General features: G+C 45.5%; 1 protein-coding gene across 1 annotated transcript in view; it reads left to right on the top strand.

Moving 5' to 3' along the window:
- Positions 1–15,090, top strand: part of dscaml1 (Down syndrome cell adhesion molecule like 1) — a 412,483-nt gene that overhangs the window by 266,989 nt on the left and 130,404 nt on the right. Inside the window, exons 9-11 of the mRNA XM_067970940.1 lie at positions 4,673–4,951; positions 6,523–6,642; positions 11,814–11,990. Coding sequence (XP_067827041.1) covers positions 4,673–4,951; positions 6,523–6,642; positions 11,814–11,990 — 576 coding nt within the window. The remainder of the gene's footprint in view (positions 1–4,672; positions 4,952–6,522; positions 6,643–11,813; positions 11,991–15,090) is intronic.

Genomic DNA, 15,090 nt, shown 5'->3' on the forward strand with positions numbered 1-15,090 from the left:
CACAGCGAGTGTTTAGGATCTGGAATGCACTGCCCGAGGGGACGGTGGAGGCAGATTCACTCATGGCTTTCAAAAGGGAACTGGATAAGTACTTGAAGGGAAAACATTTGCAGGGTTACGGGGATAGGGCGGGGGAGTGGGACTAGCTGGATTGCTCTTGCAGAGAGCCGGCATGGACTCGATGGGCCGAATTGCCTCCTTCCATGCTGTAACCATTCTATGATATTCCCTCCTCATTCAGAAATATGCCTATAAATATGTCTATACATCAGAAAACGTTCTATTCCTCATCCTCCCGCAACACCCCCTCCCCCCAAACATTTGGACAGGTGAATTTTATGAATATTTAAAACAGACACAAGTGAGCCCAGTTATTTTTCTGTTTGTTTCTTTCCCTGTTCCAGTTCTCTCCAGCTCTTAAGGTGCTGATTCATTTTGGGGTTCTGTTCCACATGCACCAGCCACACTTTGGTACCTCACCCAAATTGCCAATCTTTACGTGAGCATAGATAATGGACTATTCAACCATGGGGTGCACTGCTTTTGCCTTCCCTTAATCCACACAGGAGCAGGGAGCCTGGCTGACTTTGCCCCCTCCCGTTCGGAGGCCCTGATGCACCCCTTCCCAATGCTAATTGTGTTGACGCTGGATTTAATGGAATTCTTTTGAAAAATACAGTATCGGCCCAGAATTTGCTGGGAAAATAACGACGAGTTTATTGCGCGCGCCGTTATTAGTGTGTAAATCGTCCAGCAATTTGTGGTGAGGAAGAGGTACCCCGTGAGTTGCGAATCGCGAAAACTGCAGCTCACCCTCACCCTCCCCATGAGTTTCAAGAAATCGCTGCATTTGCGCTGTAAATACTCACCGCAAAAAGGTAGGGCTGGTACTTAACAGCGTAAGGACCCTTTTAATGACGACAATGATACTCAACCTCTCCGGCCCAGAAAGGGAACAATTGAAACTGTGAAGTCTCATTCCTGCAGCTAGTAATTTATTCCTAGAGGCTTTTACAATCTTAAAGTTTTTTTCTTACTTTTCCTTTCTGTCTCTTTTTTTCTCTCTCTCTTAATCTAATCTTTCTTTTCTTCTCATTCTGTGCCTAATTTGACTCTGATTCACCCTATTTCCTTCCCTGTCGTTCCTCTGTTTCCTTCTCTATCCTTAAATCCCATTGATTAAGGAGATAGGCTGTTGGTCCCATCGCTCATCCGGATCCCAGATGCCCTGTTATCAGCTTGCTTTGCCGACAATTTGTGGCTCAAAAAATTTTCGAGCTGAAGGGTGAGGGTAAAAGACTAACAGGGCACAAGATGTCCCACTCCAGTAAAATCTGGGCCTGCCGAGATGTTATTGGGTACCTCTTCTTGTTTTTAAGGCCAATGACAAGCCGAGTGAATTCTGTGTAATTGGTGAAAGATTAGTTGAATTCCCCAGGCTTTGTCAGTGGAGATCCTCTTGTCTTTGTTCAGCGAATGCACCGTATCAGTCAAAGAGAAGTGGGGAAAAAAATTGCTAGAAGGAAAGGAGTTCGATGGTAACATAAGACATATGTACTTTCTACATGCGAAAACGAGGAACTCACGATGTTGCGAGCATATTAAAGCATGTAATCTGCGCTGGGCTCACCTCCGCCCGTGTTGCCGCTGTGATTTCGAATGTTTTGCTAGCTTTTTAAAAAAAATAATACTCATCGTTTTTTAAGTGCTCAAGAGAACATCTAAAATGCATCTTGATCACATTAATTATTCAAGGCTATGCAGTGTGTTCAGCCTAGCCCATTGTGTTTCCCAGCCTCGCTGTGATTAAATTCTGATTATGCTGCACGAGAGCATGGCTCGTGTCCTTGAGGATTTGGATGTGCAAACGCAGTGTTGTAATACTTTAATTCATTGGGAAGACACGGATCCCCCATGAGGGCTTCAGACGCTAAAACCCAGCACCGTATAAATAAACATGTTTGGCATCTCCCCCCGCAAACTTTGATCTTCAGACCGAGCAAAACTTTTGATTTGTCATGTCCTTCAGATTTTTTTTAAAAATTTGTTTCTCGTAAACGGCTACTTTAAAATAGGGCCGCCTGATGCTTAAAGGTACACTGCCTTCACGAACAAATGTTTTGCCAAACTGTTCTTCGCCCTCTGTTTATGAGAGGATCACACGTTGAGGTAAGGCACAGGTTTTCTAAACTGGGGTCCCCGGGACACCAGAGGGAGCCTAGGGCTTCCGCATAGTTACCAAATTTCAGTCAGCCTGTCATCGGGCCTCTGTCTTAGTAGTTGGACTATGCAGGTGGATCTTGTCCAAAGGGACTAGGCCCAGTTCTAGTGTCATTCAAGGCTACAATTTAGAGTACCCTTCTATCCCCCCCCCTCCCCTCCCCTCCCCCCTCCCCCCCCCTCCCCTCCCCCCTCCCCCCCCCCTCCCCTCCCCCCCCCTCCCCTCCCCCCCCCTCCCCTCCCCCCCCCTCCCCTCCCCCCCCCTCCCCTCCCCCCCCTCCCCTCCCCCCCCTCCCCTCCCCTCCCTCCCCTCCCCTCCCCCCCCCTCCCCTCCCCTCCCCCCCCCTCCCCTCCCCCCCCCCCCTCCCCTCCCCCCCCTCCCCTCCCCTCCCCTCCCCCCCCCTCCCCTCCCCTCCCCTCCCCCCCTCTCCCCTCCCCCCCCCTCCCCCCCCCTCCTCCCCTCCCCTCCCCTCCCCCCCCCTCCTCCCCTCCCCTCCCCTCCCCCCCCCTCCTCCCCTCCCCCCCCCTCCCCTCCCCTCCCCTCCTCCCCTCCCCTCCCCCCCTCCCCTCCCCTCCCCCCCCTCCCCTCCCCCCCCCTCCCCTCCCCTCCCTCGGGTTACCAACTCTGGTTGGGTGTATCCCTGGAGATTTCATCACATGACCTTCTACCTCGAACCACCACACCCCACACTCCCGCCATTGGTCCATCCTCCAGGCTCACTGACTTTCTGCGGCCAATTGAAAAGGGAACAGGCTCTTTGTTACCCAGTTGGATTAATCTTGATTGTTGGTGAAAATCACCCCACCCCCCTATCACCAATGTTGTTATGACTAATTAATGAAAGTGTTCAAAGAAAATGAAAAAAAAACACTATTTTGTTTATTGCCCCTCTGATTTTCCTCCTGGGTTGCTTGCAGCAGTGTCCTGGAGATTAATGTTCAATTCCTGGAGACTCTTGGACAATCCTGGAGGGTTGGCAACCCTACCCGCCCTATTGGGACTAATGACACCAGAAGTGAACTATTTTTGTGGGTACTTTTTTTTAAAGAAAATTGTTATGGGGCAATTTCTTGAAACCTTTTGGGCTCTCATCTGTCTTGGTACTTTTTAAAATCTCCTGGTGAAGTCAATAGAGAGCCTTCTGCAGCTGAGAAGTTTGTACTTCAATGCGTTTTATTACAGGCACATTGGCTTCCAATGGTTTCCCTTTGAAGATAAATATTAATTATGCCTGGAGCGATGAAAATCAAGGATGCGCAAGAGGCCAGAATGAGAGCTGTGCAGAGACCTCGGAGGGTTGTAGGGCTGGAGGAGGTTACAGAGATTGGGAGGGACGAGGCCTTGGAGGGATTTGAAAACAAGGATGAGAAGTTTAATTAAGGCCTTGAGGATTCTTTTTTTTTCTGTTATTTGATCATTTGATGAGTGTCAATTTAGCCAGTGATTATTTATCACTGGTGACCCTCGCCCTTGACTTTCTCAGAGGATATTTTGAACAACAAGGACACGTCACACTGGCAGAATATTCATTTATGCACAATCTGCGGTTGTCACTGTGACAGTGTGATCATGAACTCTGTAGAATGGGGATAGAAATACTTTGAATATTGCAGATTTTCCGAAAATGGTATAAGATTCAAGGTGAATTTTATGCTCTTGAGGAGATGAGGAAAGTCAGCACTGGGAAGTGTACATCAGTTCGACAAGACAACCAATACGGTAGCATCAATAATTTTAATGATTAGAGTACAACTAGTGACACACAGTAACGAGGCAGTAAATATATTCTCGATATACCCCTGAACTCCATGCAGTATCCACGTGACAAGGGCATTATCCAACCTCAGCCAATCAGGGACACTGTAGCCCCATTAACCCATATATGGACATGCTTTAATTTTGTTTTCTCCCTGCCTCTTTCCAGCAGTTTTCCAGCAAACACAACTGAAAACAAACTACAATAAGACAGTTTAGGATTACACAAGTGAAAGACTGTTTTTCTTTTTTCAGAATGCAGCTGTGGCATCAAGCGCCCCTGGGTTGTGAGCAGCAGAATCTCTCAGCAACCCCTTTTTATTCAAGGCTTCCTTGAATAAAATTATTAAGTTAGTGTCAACTGATGGTAAATCTTGGGGCAATTTTATGTTATTGATCAATGCCAATGAGGGACTCTATTGGAAGTGCCCCAGACTCATTCAACTCAGACCCCTTACTTCCAATCTGTCTTAGATTCAAACCTGGATTCCTGAAGGGCAATCTTCCAACTCCTGTTGGTAGTTGGTCCCATGTGCTGTTCCTTCATTGTAAAATATAGCAAATGTCAAGGAACAGTTATGGTAAATTTGTCCTTAAAACATAATTTAATGAAGGCAAAGAGACTGAGGTAGTGATTGAAGTTAAATACCCCATATTTTTTTCTACCACCAATTAATTATGTTTCTTTCTTTCCAGTTCCTCCCTTAATCCAGCCTTTTGAGTTCCCGCCAGCGTCAATAGGCCAGCTACTCTACATCCCCTGTGTGGTATCATCAGGCGATATGCCCATTCGGATCACCTGGAGAAAGGACGGTCAGGTGATTCTCTCAGGGTCAGGGGTCACCATCGAAACCAAAGAATTCATGAGCTCCTTGCAGATCTCCAGCGTGTCTCTGAAGCACAACGGCAACTACACGTGCATTGCCAGCAACGAGGCAGCGACGGTCATGAGGGAGCGACGACTCATTGTACGAGGTGAGAAGCTTCTGTACCTTTTCCCACAAGTTGAGTTCTTAGGAAGGACGTTTCCTCAAATCTGGCCTGTGAGCAGTTGGAGCCGCTCAGTTGTAGGATGGTGAGGATCAATTTAAAAGGAACAATCCATTTTAATCGGGAGGTTGTTGAGGTGAGCTTACAGGTACAGTGTGCAAGAGTTCCAGTGGGCTGGACTGGGAGCGGGCTGATTTGCAACCACAGTTCTGCACATGGTGGTGACCACGGTCCCTACCAAAAATAAAGTGTGGAATCACTTTCTCCAATCTGATGGTGCCATCAGCATATAAACTTCCTGCCAAATTCGCTCTGTCAGAGGAAATGTAGGTTAGTTCCAGCTCTCCTAGCGAAATGAGGAGCAGCAAGTCGATTCTGAGCCCCTGCCACAAGCTCCTCATCACTGCCACTTTGGTAAGTTTAACTTTAAGGTGGGAGGGGGCTCAGTTTTACTTTGAAGACGTCAAAGCACAGGCTGATCCCAGCACACGTTTCACGCACCTGGCCAGCGGACTGGTCACAGAGTGGGTCTTGACGGAGGATCGTCAGCAGGTTAGCTGCCAGGACCGCTGCTGTGATTGTTTCATGGTGCAGAGAGACCAGAAAAAATAAACCAGCTCACAATCCCCTCAACCTCCCCCGCCTAAAAGGCACTATATAAATGCACGTCTTTATTTTCTTTCTTTATTATTAATAATGCCATTAATATGTCCATATGAAGTCCCGCTGCTATTTTAAGAAAAGCATTAAGAAATTTAAAATAAATGGGTTAGTGCCCGTGTTAAAACAGGAGACAGAGGAATTTCAGACGTTCATGTTGCTGCTGTACAGGCAGGGTTTAAGTCACTAGGTTTTAACAGAAAGAAAGAACTTGCATTTATATAGCGCCTTATCACATCCTCAGGAAAACATGTTACTTTTGAAGTATAATTACTGTTGCATTTTAGGCACACAGCAAGATCCCACGAACACCAATCTGATGCACGACCAGTTGGCCTCTTTTGAGTGACGTTGGTTAAGGGATAAATATTGGCCAGGATACCGAGGAGAACTCCCCTGCTCTCCTTTGAATCATGCCGTGGGATCCTTTACCTCCCACCAGAACGGGCAAACCGGTTTAACGTCTCATAGAAAAGACAGCACCTCTGGCATTGTAGCACTCCCTCGGTACTGCACTGAAATGTTAATCTAGATGATGTGCTCAAGTCCTGCAGTGGGAGTTGAACACACAACCTTCTGACTCAGAAAGGAGGGTGCAACCAACTGAGCCACAGCTGACACATTTATATGAATAGAATGTGTGTTTATACTGTTTTTAAAACCATATTACTGGACCAATGTCTCTCAGTCCAATACACTGTTGGAGGTGAATTGTTTCTCTTGTCAATGTACTGCAGCCATGATAAATGTTTGAACATAAGAAAAGTCAAAGAAACCATTTTGACCACTGAAGCTCATCTTCCCCAGCGCAACACCCAACCGTTCTCTGAACACTCCTAATGTTCTTCATTGATCCAATTACTGTAATTTATTAAAGTGTTGTTCTTATTTTCCAGTCCCCCCTCGTTTTGTGGTTCAGCCCAATAACCAGGACGGCATCTATGGGAAGGCCGGTGTTCTTAACTGTTCAGTAGACGGATATCCTCCTCCAAAGGTCATGTGGAAGCATGCGAAAGGTATGGCCCTGCTATTCGTAAGCTTAGCCTCCATTGTTTCTAACGTCTAGTTGCTGGTTGGTATCAGTCAGCTGCCAGACTGTCGCTAAAACGTAGCATTCGATGGAGTGCAAACTCTGTCTGCTCTATGCTAGGGTTGCCAACTCTGGTTGGGCATATTCCAGGAGGTCCATCACACAAACTCCCTCCTCCAACTGTCCCGCCCCCACGCTTCGGCCATTGGTCACCTGATATGTCAATCCTCACTTTTCATCACCTGATTGGATGATTCGTGACTGTTTGTCAAACAGCCTTTCCACCAGCCTCCAATATTTTAATATTTTTTTCTTTTTTCTTAATGCCATTGATTTTTCTCCAGAGTTGCTTGTAGCAGTGTCCTGGAGATTAATCTTTAATTCCTGGAGACTCCAGGGCAATCCTGGACGGTTGGGAACCCAACCCTGTGCAATCCTGACCAGTGCTTGTTTAAAAAATCATCTTGCTGGGGAAATCTCCATGGCGGCCATTTTTCAACAATCAATTTCTTCTGGAACGCGAGACTGATTCAACTAAACGGTACGGCTCATAGACCTCCCCTTTCCTTCTCCTCACCTGAAGGTAGTGAGACATACTGGGGTACAGTTCCACGGGGTGCAGCAGCCTTCCTCGTGCAAGAAGGCCTTCTCCCTACATTAGCCGAGACGGTGACGGTTGGCGGGCTGTTCAACGGTGCTCTCCGGGCCAGCCTTCCATCTTCCACCCTCCATTAACTTGAGCTCATCCAAAACTCTGCTGCCTGTATCCTAACCTGCACCAAGTCCCGTTCTCCCATCACCCCTGTGCTCACTGACCGACATTGGCTCCCGGTCCAGCAATGCCTCGATTTAAAAAAATCTCATCCTTGTTTTCAAATCCCTCCATGGCCTCATCCCTCCCTATCTCTGTAAATTACAGACCTAGCAAAAGAAAAACAGGTGTATTCGAGTGATCCCATTAACAATCATGTAATTCAACACCCTTTGAAACTGCTGTTCCCAGCTTGCTGTTGCTACACATAGCAGTGGTGGAGCTTTTCTTTGAGCGTGTTATCTCCAGTTAACAAACGGTACTCCATTCCCATCGTCCCTTTGTAAGAACATCGAGCAGCAAAAGGACTTAATTCTGAAATTATTTTCCCTGACAGTGTAATTCTCCTCGTAAGATGAGTCCTTTGAAAGCAGAAGGGAGCTGGCCTCGTAACACGGTCAAATTGTATCATGTTAGGTCTTGTTACTGCAGCCTGTTGGCCTGTGACAGTAGCTGAGAGTGTGTCGAGAGGTTTCAAACTTGAGATACTCAGTAGGAACTGTGCATGCCTGGCTCAGCATTTTAAAAGTGCTTTAATATTACAGAAGACCAGCTAGCAGCGGAGTTGTAATCCTCCCCCAGTCATCTCCGCTTTTAAGTGCCAATTCTCATCTTTGTGTTTAAACGTCTCCATGGCCTCGCCCCTCACTATCTCTGTAACCTCCTCCAGCCCTACAACCCTCGGAGATCTCTGTGCTCCTTCAATTCTTGCCTCTTGCGCATCCCCGATTTTAATCGCTCCACCATTGGCAGCCGTGCCTCCAGCTGCCTAGGCCCTAAGTTCTGGAATTTCCTCCCTAAACCTCTCCGCCTCTCTCTCCTCCTTTAAGACTCTCCTTAAAACCTACCTTTTTGACCAAGCTTTTAGTCACCTGTCCTAATATCTCCTTCTGTGGCTTGGTGCCAAATTTTGTTTGATAATCGCTCCTGTGAAGCGCATTGGGATGTTTTACTACATTAAAGGTGCTATATAAATGCAAGTTGTTGTTGTTCTTTATGTGGGGCATCACAACCACTGGCAGTCAAGATGGCTGCGCATGTGCTTCTGCAGAAGGAGTCATTGGGCAGCAATTAAGGATGGAAATCTCAGGCTGTGGCATGAGACCAAAATCATGTGCTCCCACTGCTGTCCTGCCTGAAATTGGCTACCTCAGCAGAGTTGAAAGGGGTTGCACTTAGAATCGTCCCTTATCTGGCTCAGTACCAAACCAGAAGGTGCACGTGAAGTCTTGTGGCTAGATGTCACTCCACGCATGTCCCGAATTCCGCAGGGAAATCATGGATCCACTTTTCTTCTGGGGGAAAAAGGGAATGTGTGGCAGAATCTCCAGCTGTTTGGTTTTTTTTGAACAGGTCAGTCAAAAATACCAACCAGTAAATAAGAAGCCTTAATATTCACATAAGCCAAATGAAGCTGTCGGCATGAAAGCTTTATAAAGGTTCCTTGCCTGTCCCTGATGGTAATGAAGGCTGGACTCAAGGCAAAACAAAGGAAACCAATAAAATGTGTAGGACATTAGCACGAGGAGAAGATAAAAGGCCAGGACTTTGCACAATGGACAATATCACAATGCTATTTTTTTTTGCACTTAGGGCCACATCTCTGGTCCCATCATTCAAAATATAGGAACAGGAGTAGACCATTCCACTCCTTGAGCCTGCTCCGCCATTCAATTAGATCATGGCTGATCTGCACCTCGACTCCATTTAACCTCCTTTGCTCCAAATCACTGAATACCTCTACCTAACAAAACCCTATCAATCTCAGTTTTGACATTTTCAATTGACCCCCAGCCTCAACAGCTTTTCGAGGGAGAGAGTTCCAGATTTCGAGTACCCCTTGTGTGAAGAAGTGCTTCCTGACATCACCCCTGAACGGCCCAGCTCTAATTTTAAGGTTATGCCCCCTTGTTCTGGATTCCCCCACCAGGGGGGAATAGTCTCTATCTACCCTATCGAATCCTTTAATCATCTTAAACACCTCAAAACCACAGAAAAAGGAACAAAGAAAGAGACTGTTGGTAGCTTCAGTGTTAATGCTGACTATAAGGGACTGTAATCCAGGCCTGTAGGGAATTGGACATCCGTGCTGGTTGTGTGGGGCTTCACGCACCACATTTGTGGAATTAGAGTTACAAATCAGACCGCACAGCATCAGAGCCTTTGTACAGAGAATTCAAATGCCAATGTCACCCCTTCAAAGCTCTTTTAAAAGTTGGAAGAAAAGAACTTTATCTTCTGTCTATTTCTGTTGATTAAAAAAAATGGTGAGTCTCAGATGACATCATCAGTAGGCCCAAGGTGGAATTTCCTTGGAGCTGCTCCCATAGGTTCGTCTGAAGTGCGCTCGAAACCTCGTTATAGATGGGATTTCGACCATACTTCCGGAAGAACTCCGAGGAAGTTCCCTTATTCACCCCGACAAGATGAGCAACTAAATTAATATGAGTGGACACTGTCATTAGTCCAGGGTCAAGCGACGGTTTATTTACCTGAAGTAGCCCTTGCACCTGTGTGTATATTAAAAGTCTGTCTCTTTATACAAGTCTGTTAGGAGAGTACTTTTGGAGGGTTAGTGAGGATACGATGTACATTGTGGCACCAAAATACCATTTGCACATCACACTATCATAACTGCTGTCTCCTCACCCTTTCCCTTCCCTAAAATGGAAACCGTCTCCCCTTCATCTTGATGAAAGGTGCACACCCAAAATGTCATTACCTGCCTTTTCTCTTTCTGGATCCTGACTATCCTGCTATGTATTTCCAGCATTTTTCTGTTCTCCTTTCAACCCTTCTCCTGGTACCCTTCGCCATGAAATGTTTTGTTTTTCAATGTATTTCTTTTCTTTGCTAATCAATTTGGTAATTGATTCTGGTTCCATTTGCTCCTGTTAGCAAGGTATTAGACACCAGTTAAAATCTATCAAGCTTTTCTATGTAGCCCCCCCCCTCCTCCTATACCTTTAATCATTGGTTCATTACATTGTTTTTCTCTTGCTATGTGGAATCTTTGCTCCGGAGGTTCTGACATCATGGGTTAACTAGGGATAAATGCGCAGTAGGTTCCCTTAAAGTCCTTCTAATGGTGACTGTCCGCAGCCTACTTCAGGCCAAAATTGTGCCCCTTGTGTGCCACAATCTTTGCTGTGGCCATTGTGCTGTCATTGATCAACAGGAAAAGTTCCTCTGCCAGCTCCGTCATGCTCAGCCCTCCTACTGAGAAGAAAGCATCTCTCTCCACTGGCAGCAATAGTTACTGCCTACTCTCACCTGCTTGAGCCCATCAGTCGAAGCCACAAACAGTTCTGAGGAGCCACAGCTGATAGTTGAGTGTCGTGTGTGGAGACCAGTGTTTTGGACCAGCCAAGATTCTGTCAAGAGTATAACTGCCCTATGATCAGAGGTACTAATCCGCCGCAAATAAATATCACCCTCCCCACCCTCCTCCCTCCCCATCCCCCATTCCCTCCCTCCCCCACCCCCCATTCCCACCCCCCACTCCCTCCCCTCCACCCCCACCCCGATTCTATAATAGCTAGGTATAAAAGACAGATCAAATCAGTAGAGAAACATTTTTAACTCTCTTCCTCCTGCTACATTGGCTTTAATTCTCTCTCATAAGCCTTCACTATGCTGCACATACACCATTATGAAGTTGAAATTATCGCAGACACCAGTGGGGAATAAATTCAAAAAATGCTGAATAAACACTTAACAATGCACCTTACAATCAAACCAATTGATTACAATAACCAATTCAAGTTATGGAGAAAGCATCCCATATCTATTATTTTAGCATATGGCAAACTAATGTTTGCTGTGGTAAAAATTCGAACTGGCTTGTTTGTGCCTTCTTGCTCATTCATAGAATCATAGAATGATATAGCACAGAAGGAGGCCATTCGGCCCACCGTATCTGTACCGTCTCTTTGAAAGAGCCCTACTCCTCTGCTCTTTCCCCGTGGCCCTGCAAATTTTTCCACTTCAAGTATTAATCCAATTCCCTTTTGAAAGTTATTATTGAATCTGCTTTCACTGGTTATTGTTGCCGAAATCATGCTCATTATAAGATGGAAGGAACAGTCGGGCTTTTAGTCCGGTGAAACATTCTGTGATGTGCTGTGTCGATGGGAGATTTCAGATCCTGTCTCTGATCTGGAAGGGAGACTCTGCTACTTTTTAAAACCCATTACATCTGTGTGCCTGCTGTGAGGACATATAATGCTCACCAGAACACCTTCATGATTAAGAATGTTCCTCTGAGCCTCAGAGGGATTAATGTGCATGTCATTTCTCACTAATCCTCTGAATTCATGATTTCACACTGAATTTATCCTTTGCAGGAAGTGGAAACCCTCAGCAGTATCACCCAGTTCCACTGACGGGCCGAATACAGATCCTGGCAAACGGTTCCTTGTTGATTCGCCATGTTCTGGAAGAAGACATCGGGTACTACCTTTGCCAGGCAAGCAATGGGGTTGGCACAGACATCAGCAAGTCAATGTTTCTTACAGTAAAGAGTAAGTGGCTCACTTTGCATCTGCTAACTTTTAGACCATGTTTTCAGAGAGGCCCAATTGAAATCCATACACGTTGGGTGGAATGTTCATTTGAAAATCGGTGCAGATGGTCGTTCAATATACATCAGGACTGCCTTCCAAGAACTTGATCAATACAAGCTGCTTGACTACAGAGGTGAAAGAATAATATTCTAATTTGTACAGCACTAAAGTCAACCAGATCATAGAATCATACAGCACAGAAGGAGGCCATTCGGCCCATTATGTCGGTGCCGGCACTTTGAAAGAGCTATCCAATTAGTCCCACTCCCCTGCAAAATTTTCCTTTTCAAGTATAAATCTAATTGCCTTTTACTGCTGAATCTGCTTCCTCCACTTTTTCAGGTAGTGCATTCCAGATCGTAACAACTCGCGTAAAAAAAAAATTCTCCTAACTTCCCCTCTGGATATTTTGCCAATTAACCTAAATTTGTGTCCTCTGGTTATCGACCCTCCTACCAATGGAAACAGTTTCTCCCTATCTACTTTATCAAAACCCCTCATGATTTGGAACGGCTCTATTAAAATTCCCCTTAACCTTCTCTGCTCTAAGGACAAATCCGGGAAAAGAAAATAATGAACAGTCCCATATACGCTCACATCTACAGACTGTGGGAGTCTGTCTCCATTTTTAGAAAAATTTTCCAGTACAACTAGAGATTTCCTGCACCTGAACTGAACTGAGGCACAGTGAGGTACGGGCACTGCCAGCGTTCAAAATGTACTATTTGAGGGGCATTTAACACTAAGTTGGACTGAACCAGCTGAGTCAGTTGTTGTACAGATTAGAATGTCGTTCTTTCACCTCTAGACTAAAGGTCACACTAACTGATGCGTGAGTCACACTCCTAAAAGGCTGTGTGAAAATATGACGTGTATATATATATATATATTGAATGTTTATCCCATGAGAGTGAGTTTCTTTTAGTAATATTAATGCATATAAATGATTAGAAATAGGGAAATAAACCATCAGGCCCAAGGAGCCCATTCTTTTTTATAGCTCGAACACCATCTACCTGTCTTCTCACCATATGCCTCGATCCTCTTTCTTCCAGAAATCTGTTTTGAACCCACTCTTAATCGGATTTCTCTGGTAAGGTCAGCCCTTTGGCTAAAAGAAGAAGTTCTGCCTCACTTCCCTTCTTCATAATTTTTGACTGTGTTCCCTGAATACTTCACCTGGATCAATGCAATACCCTTGCATGGTGGCACAATAACCTGTCTCTCGTACATGCCCCATAAAGAGCTTCATCTCATCAGACTTCATTTTGTTGGGATTTAATAATCCACTTTTATAATGCTGTAGTTTCTTATTTCATTAGACTCGTAAATTGATGTAGATGTTTTCGAAGGTCTTGGGGAGGGGAGGGGAGGGAAGGGGAAGCTTCCAAGAAGAGAGGTGATCAATACTGAAGGATGAGAAGTGATTGATTTCCCTCCTGTGGGATTGTCACACGGATCACAATAAAAAAAATACTTTCTCCTCAGTGTAATGGACTAATCAATCAGAAGCTCGCTAAGAAAAAGGTGACCTAACGGCTGCCTCAGTATGGGCAGCAAAATACAACTAGACATCGTCCTTAAAACACAAGCAAGGCGTAGGGAAGTTGAATGTTTAATTCCCCTCCTGCCTCTGATGAATGGCATTATTTGAAAGGGGAGTTCTCCCAGTGTCCTGGACAATATTCCTCCCTCCACTAACAGCACCAAAAAATGATAGAATTATACAGCAAAGAAGGAGGCCAGTTGGCCCATCGTGCTTGTGCTGGCTCTTTGAAAACGAGCGATCCAATTAGTCCCACTCCCCTGCTCTTTCCCCACAGCCCAGCACATTTTTCCTTTTCAAGTATTTATCCAATTCCCTTTTGAAAGTTACGATTGAATCTGCTTCCACCGCCCTTTCAGGCAGTGCATTAACTGGTCATTCATCTCATTGTTGTTTGTGGGACAATGATGATGCAAAATAGTTACTACATTTGGCCACGGAACAATCACAGCACTTCAAAATTAATTCCCGATGTGTCGAGCTTTAAGATGTTTCAATGACAGGATAGGATGCCTATATGATTGCAATTGTTTCATTTCTTTGAGGGTGGGAGGTGCTGTATGCATGTTTAAATGTAGTGTCTGTTAACCCTCAGTTGCTGCAGTCATTGATATCCCTTGATTGGTTTCTTAGGCATCAGTCTTGGCTCAGTGGTACCACTCTCGTTGCTAAATCAGAAGGTTGTGGGTTCAAGCCTTACTCCTGAGACTTGAGCACATAATCTAGGGTGACACTTTAGTACCGAGGGACTGCTGCATTGCTACTGGTGCTGTCTTTTGGCTGAGACGTTAAAATGAGGCCCTGTCTGCCCTGTCATGGCACAATTAGAAGAAGAACAGGGTGTCCTGGCCAACATTTATCCCTCAGCCAACACCACTAAACAGGGTATCCGGTCATTTACCTGATTTTGGCTGTCGTGTTTCACTATATTACAACTGAGACTACACTTCGAAAGTACTTCATTGGCTGTGAAGCTCCTTGGGGCGTCCTGAGGTCATGAAGGGTGCGATATAAATCCAAATTCCTTCTTTCTCTATCAGCCACGGTACCACTTAAAAGCATTTTCTCCCGATGCAATTACGTTTTGCTGTTTAAAAACATATTATATTTCTACATTAAGTAGAAATGAAATGGATGACTGCAATTTATGAGATGGAGTGCAGTGCTCAGTCTCCCTTCGTGATTGTGAGTTAAGCAAATTAATATGATTTCAAGGATCCCTACAGGCTAGAGGAAAGACGGTTAAGGGGGAATGGCACGGGGATGGGGTGGGGGGGTGGAAGAAAGGGGGAGACATCACTAAAGCATATAAAAATATTAAATGGCTTATATCCGGAATATTACTTTCCAAATAAAGCAGGCTAGTAGGAGCAGAGAACAGGGGGGTGGTTATGTGAGGCTGCTCGTCCAGTGCTGAGCCTCAGCAGCTGTGAGTGCTGTAGCGGAGACTGTGGCTCTGGTTTTCTCACCGATGCTCGCTGTGCTAGGCGCACAGCCTTGCTTAACGTCCCA

This window comes from Heptranchias perlo, chromosome 33 (genome assembly GCF_035084215.1).
Source record: "Heptranchias perlo isolate sHepPer1 chromosome 33, sHepPer1.hap1, whole genome shotgun sequence".
Taxonomy (NCBI): Eukaryota; Metazoa; Chordata; class Chondrichthyes; order Hexanchiformes; family Hexanchidae; genus Heptranchias; species Heptranchias perlo.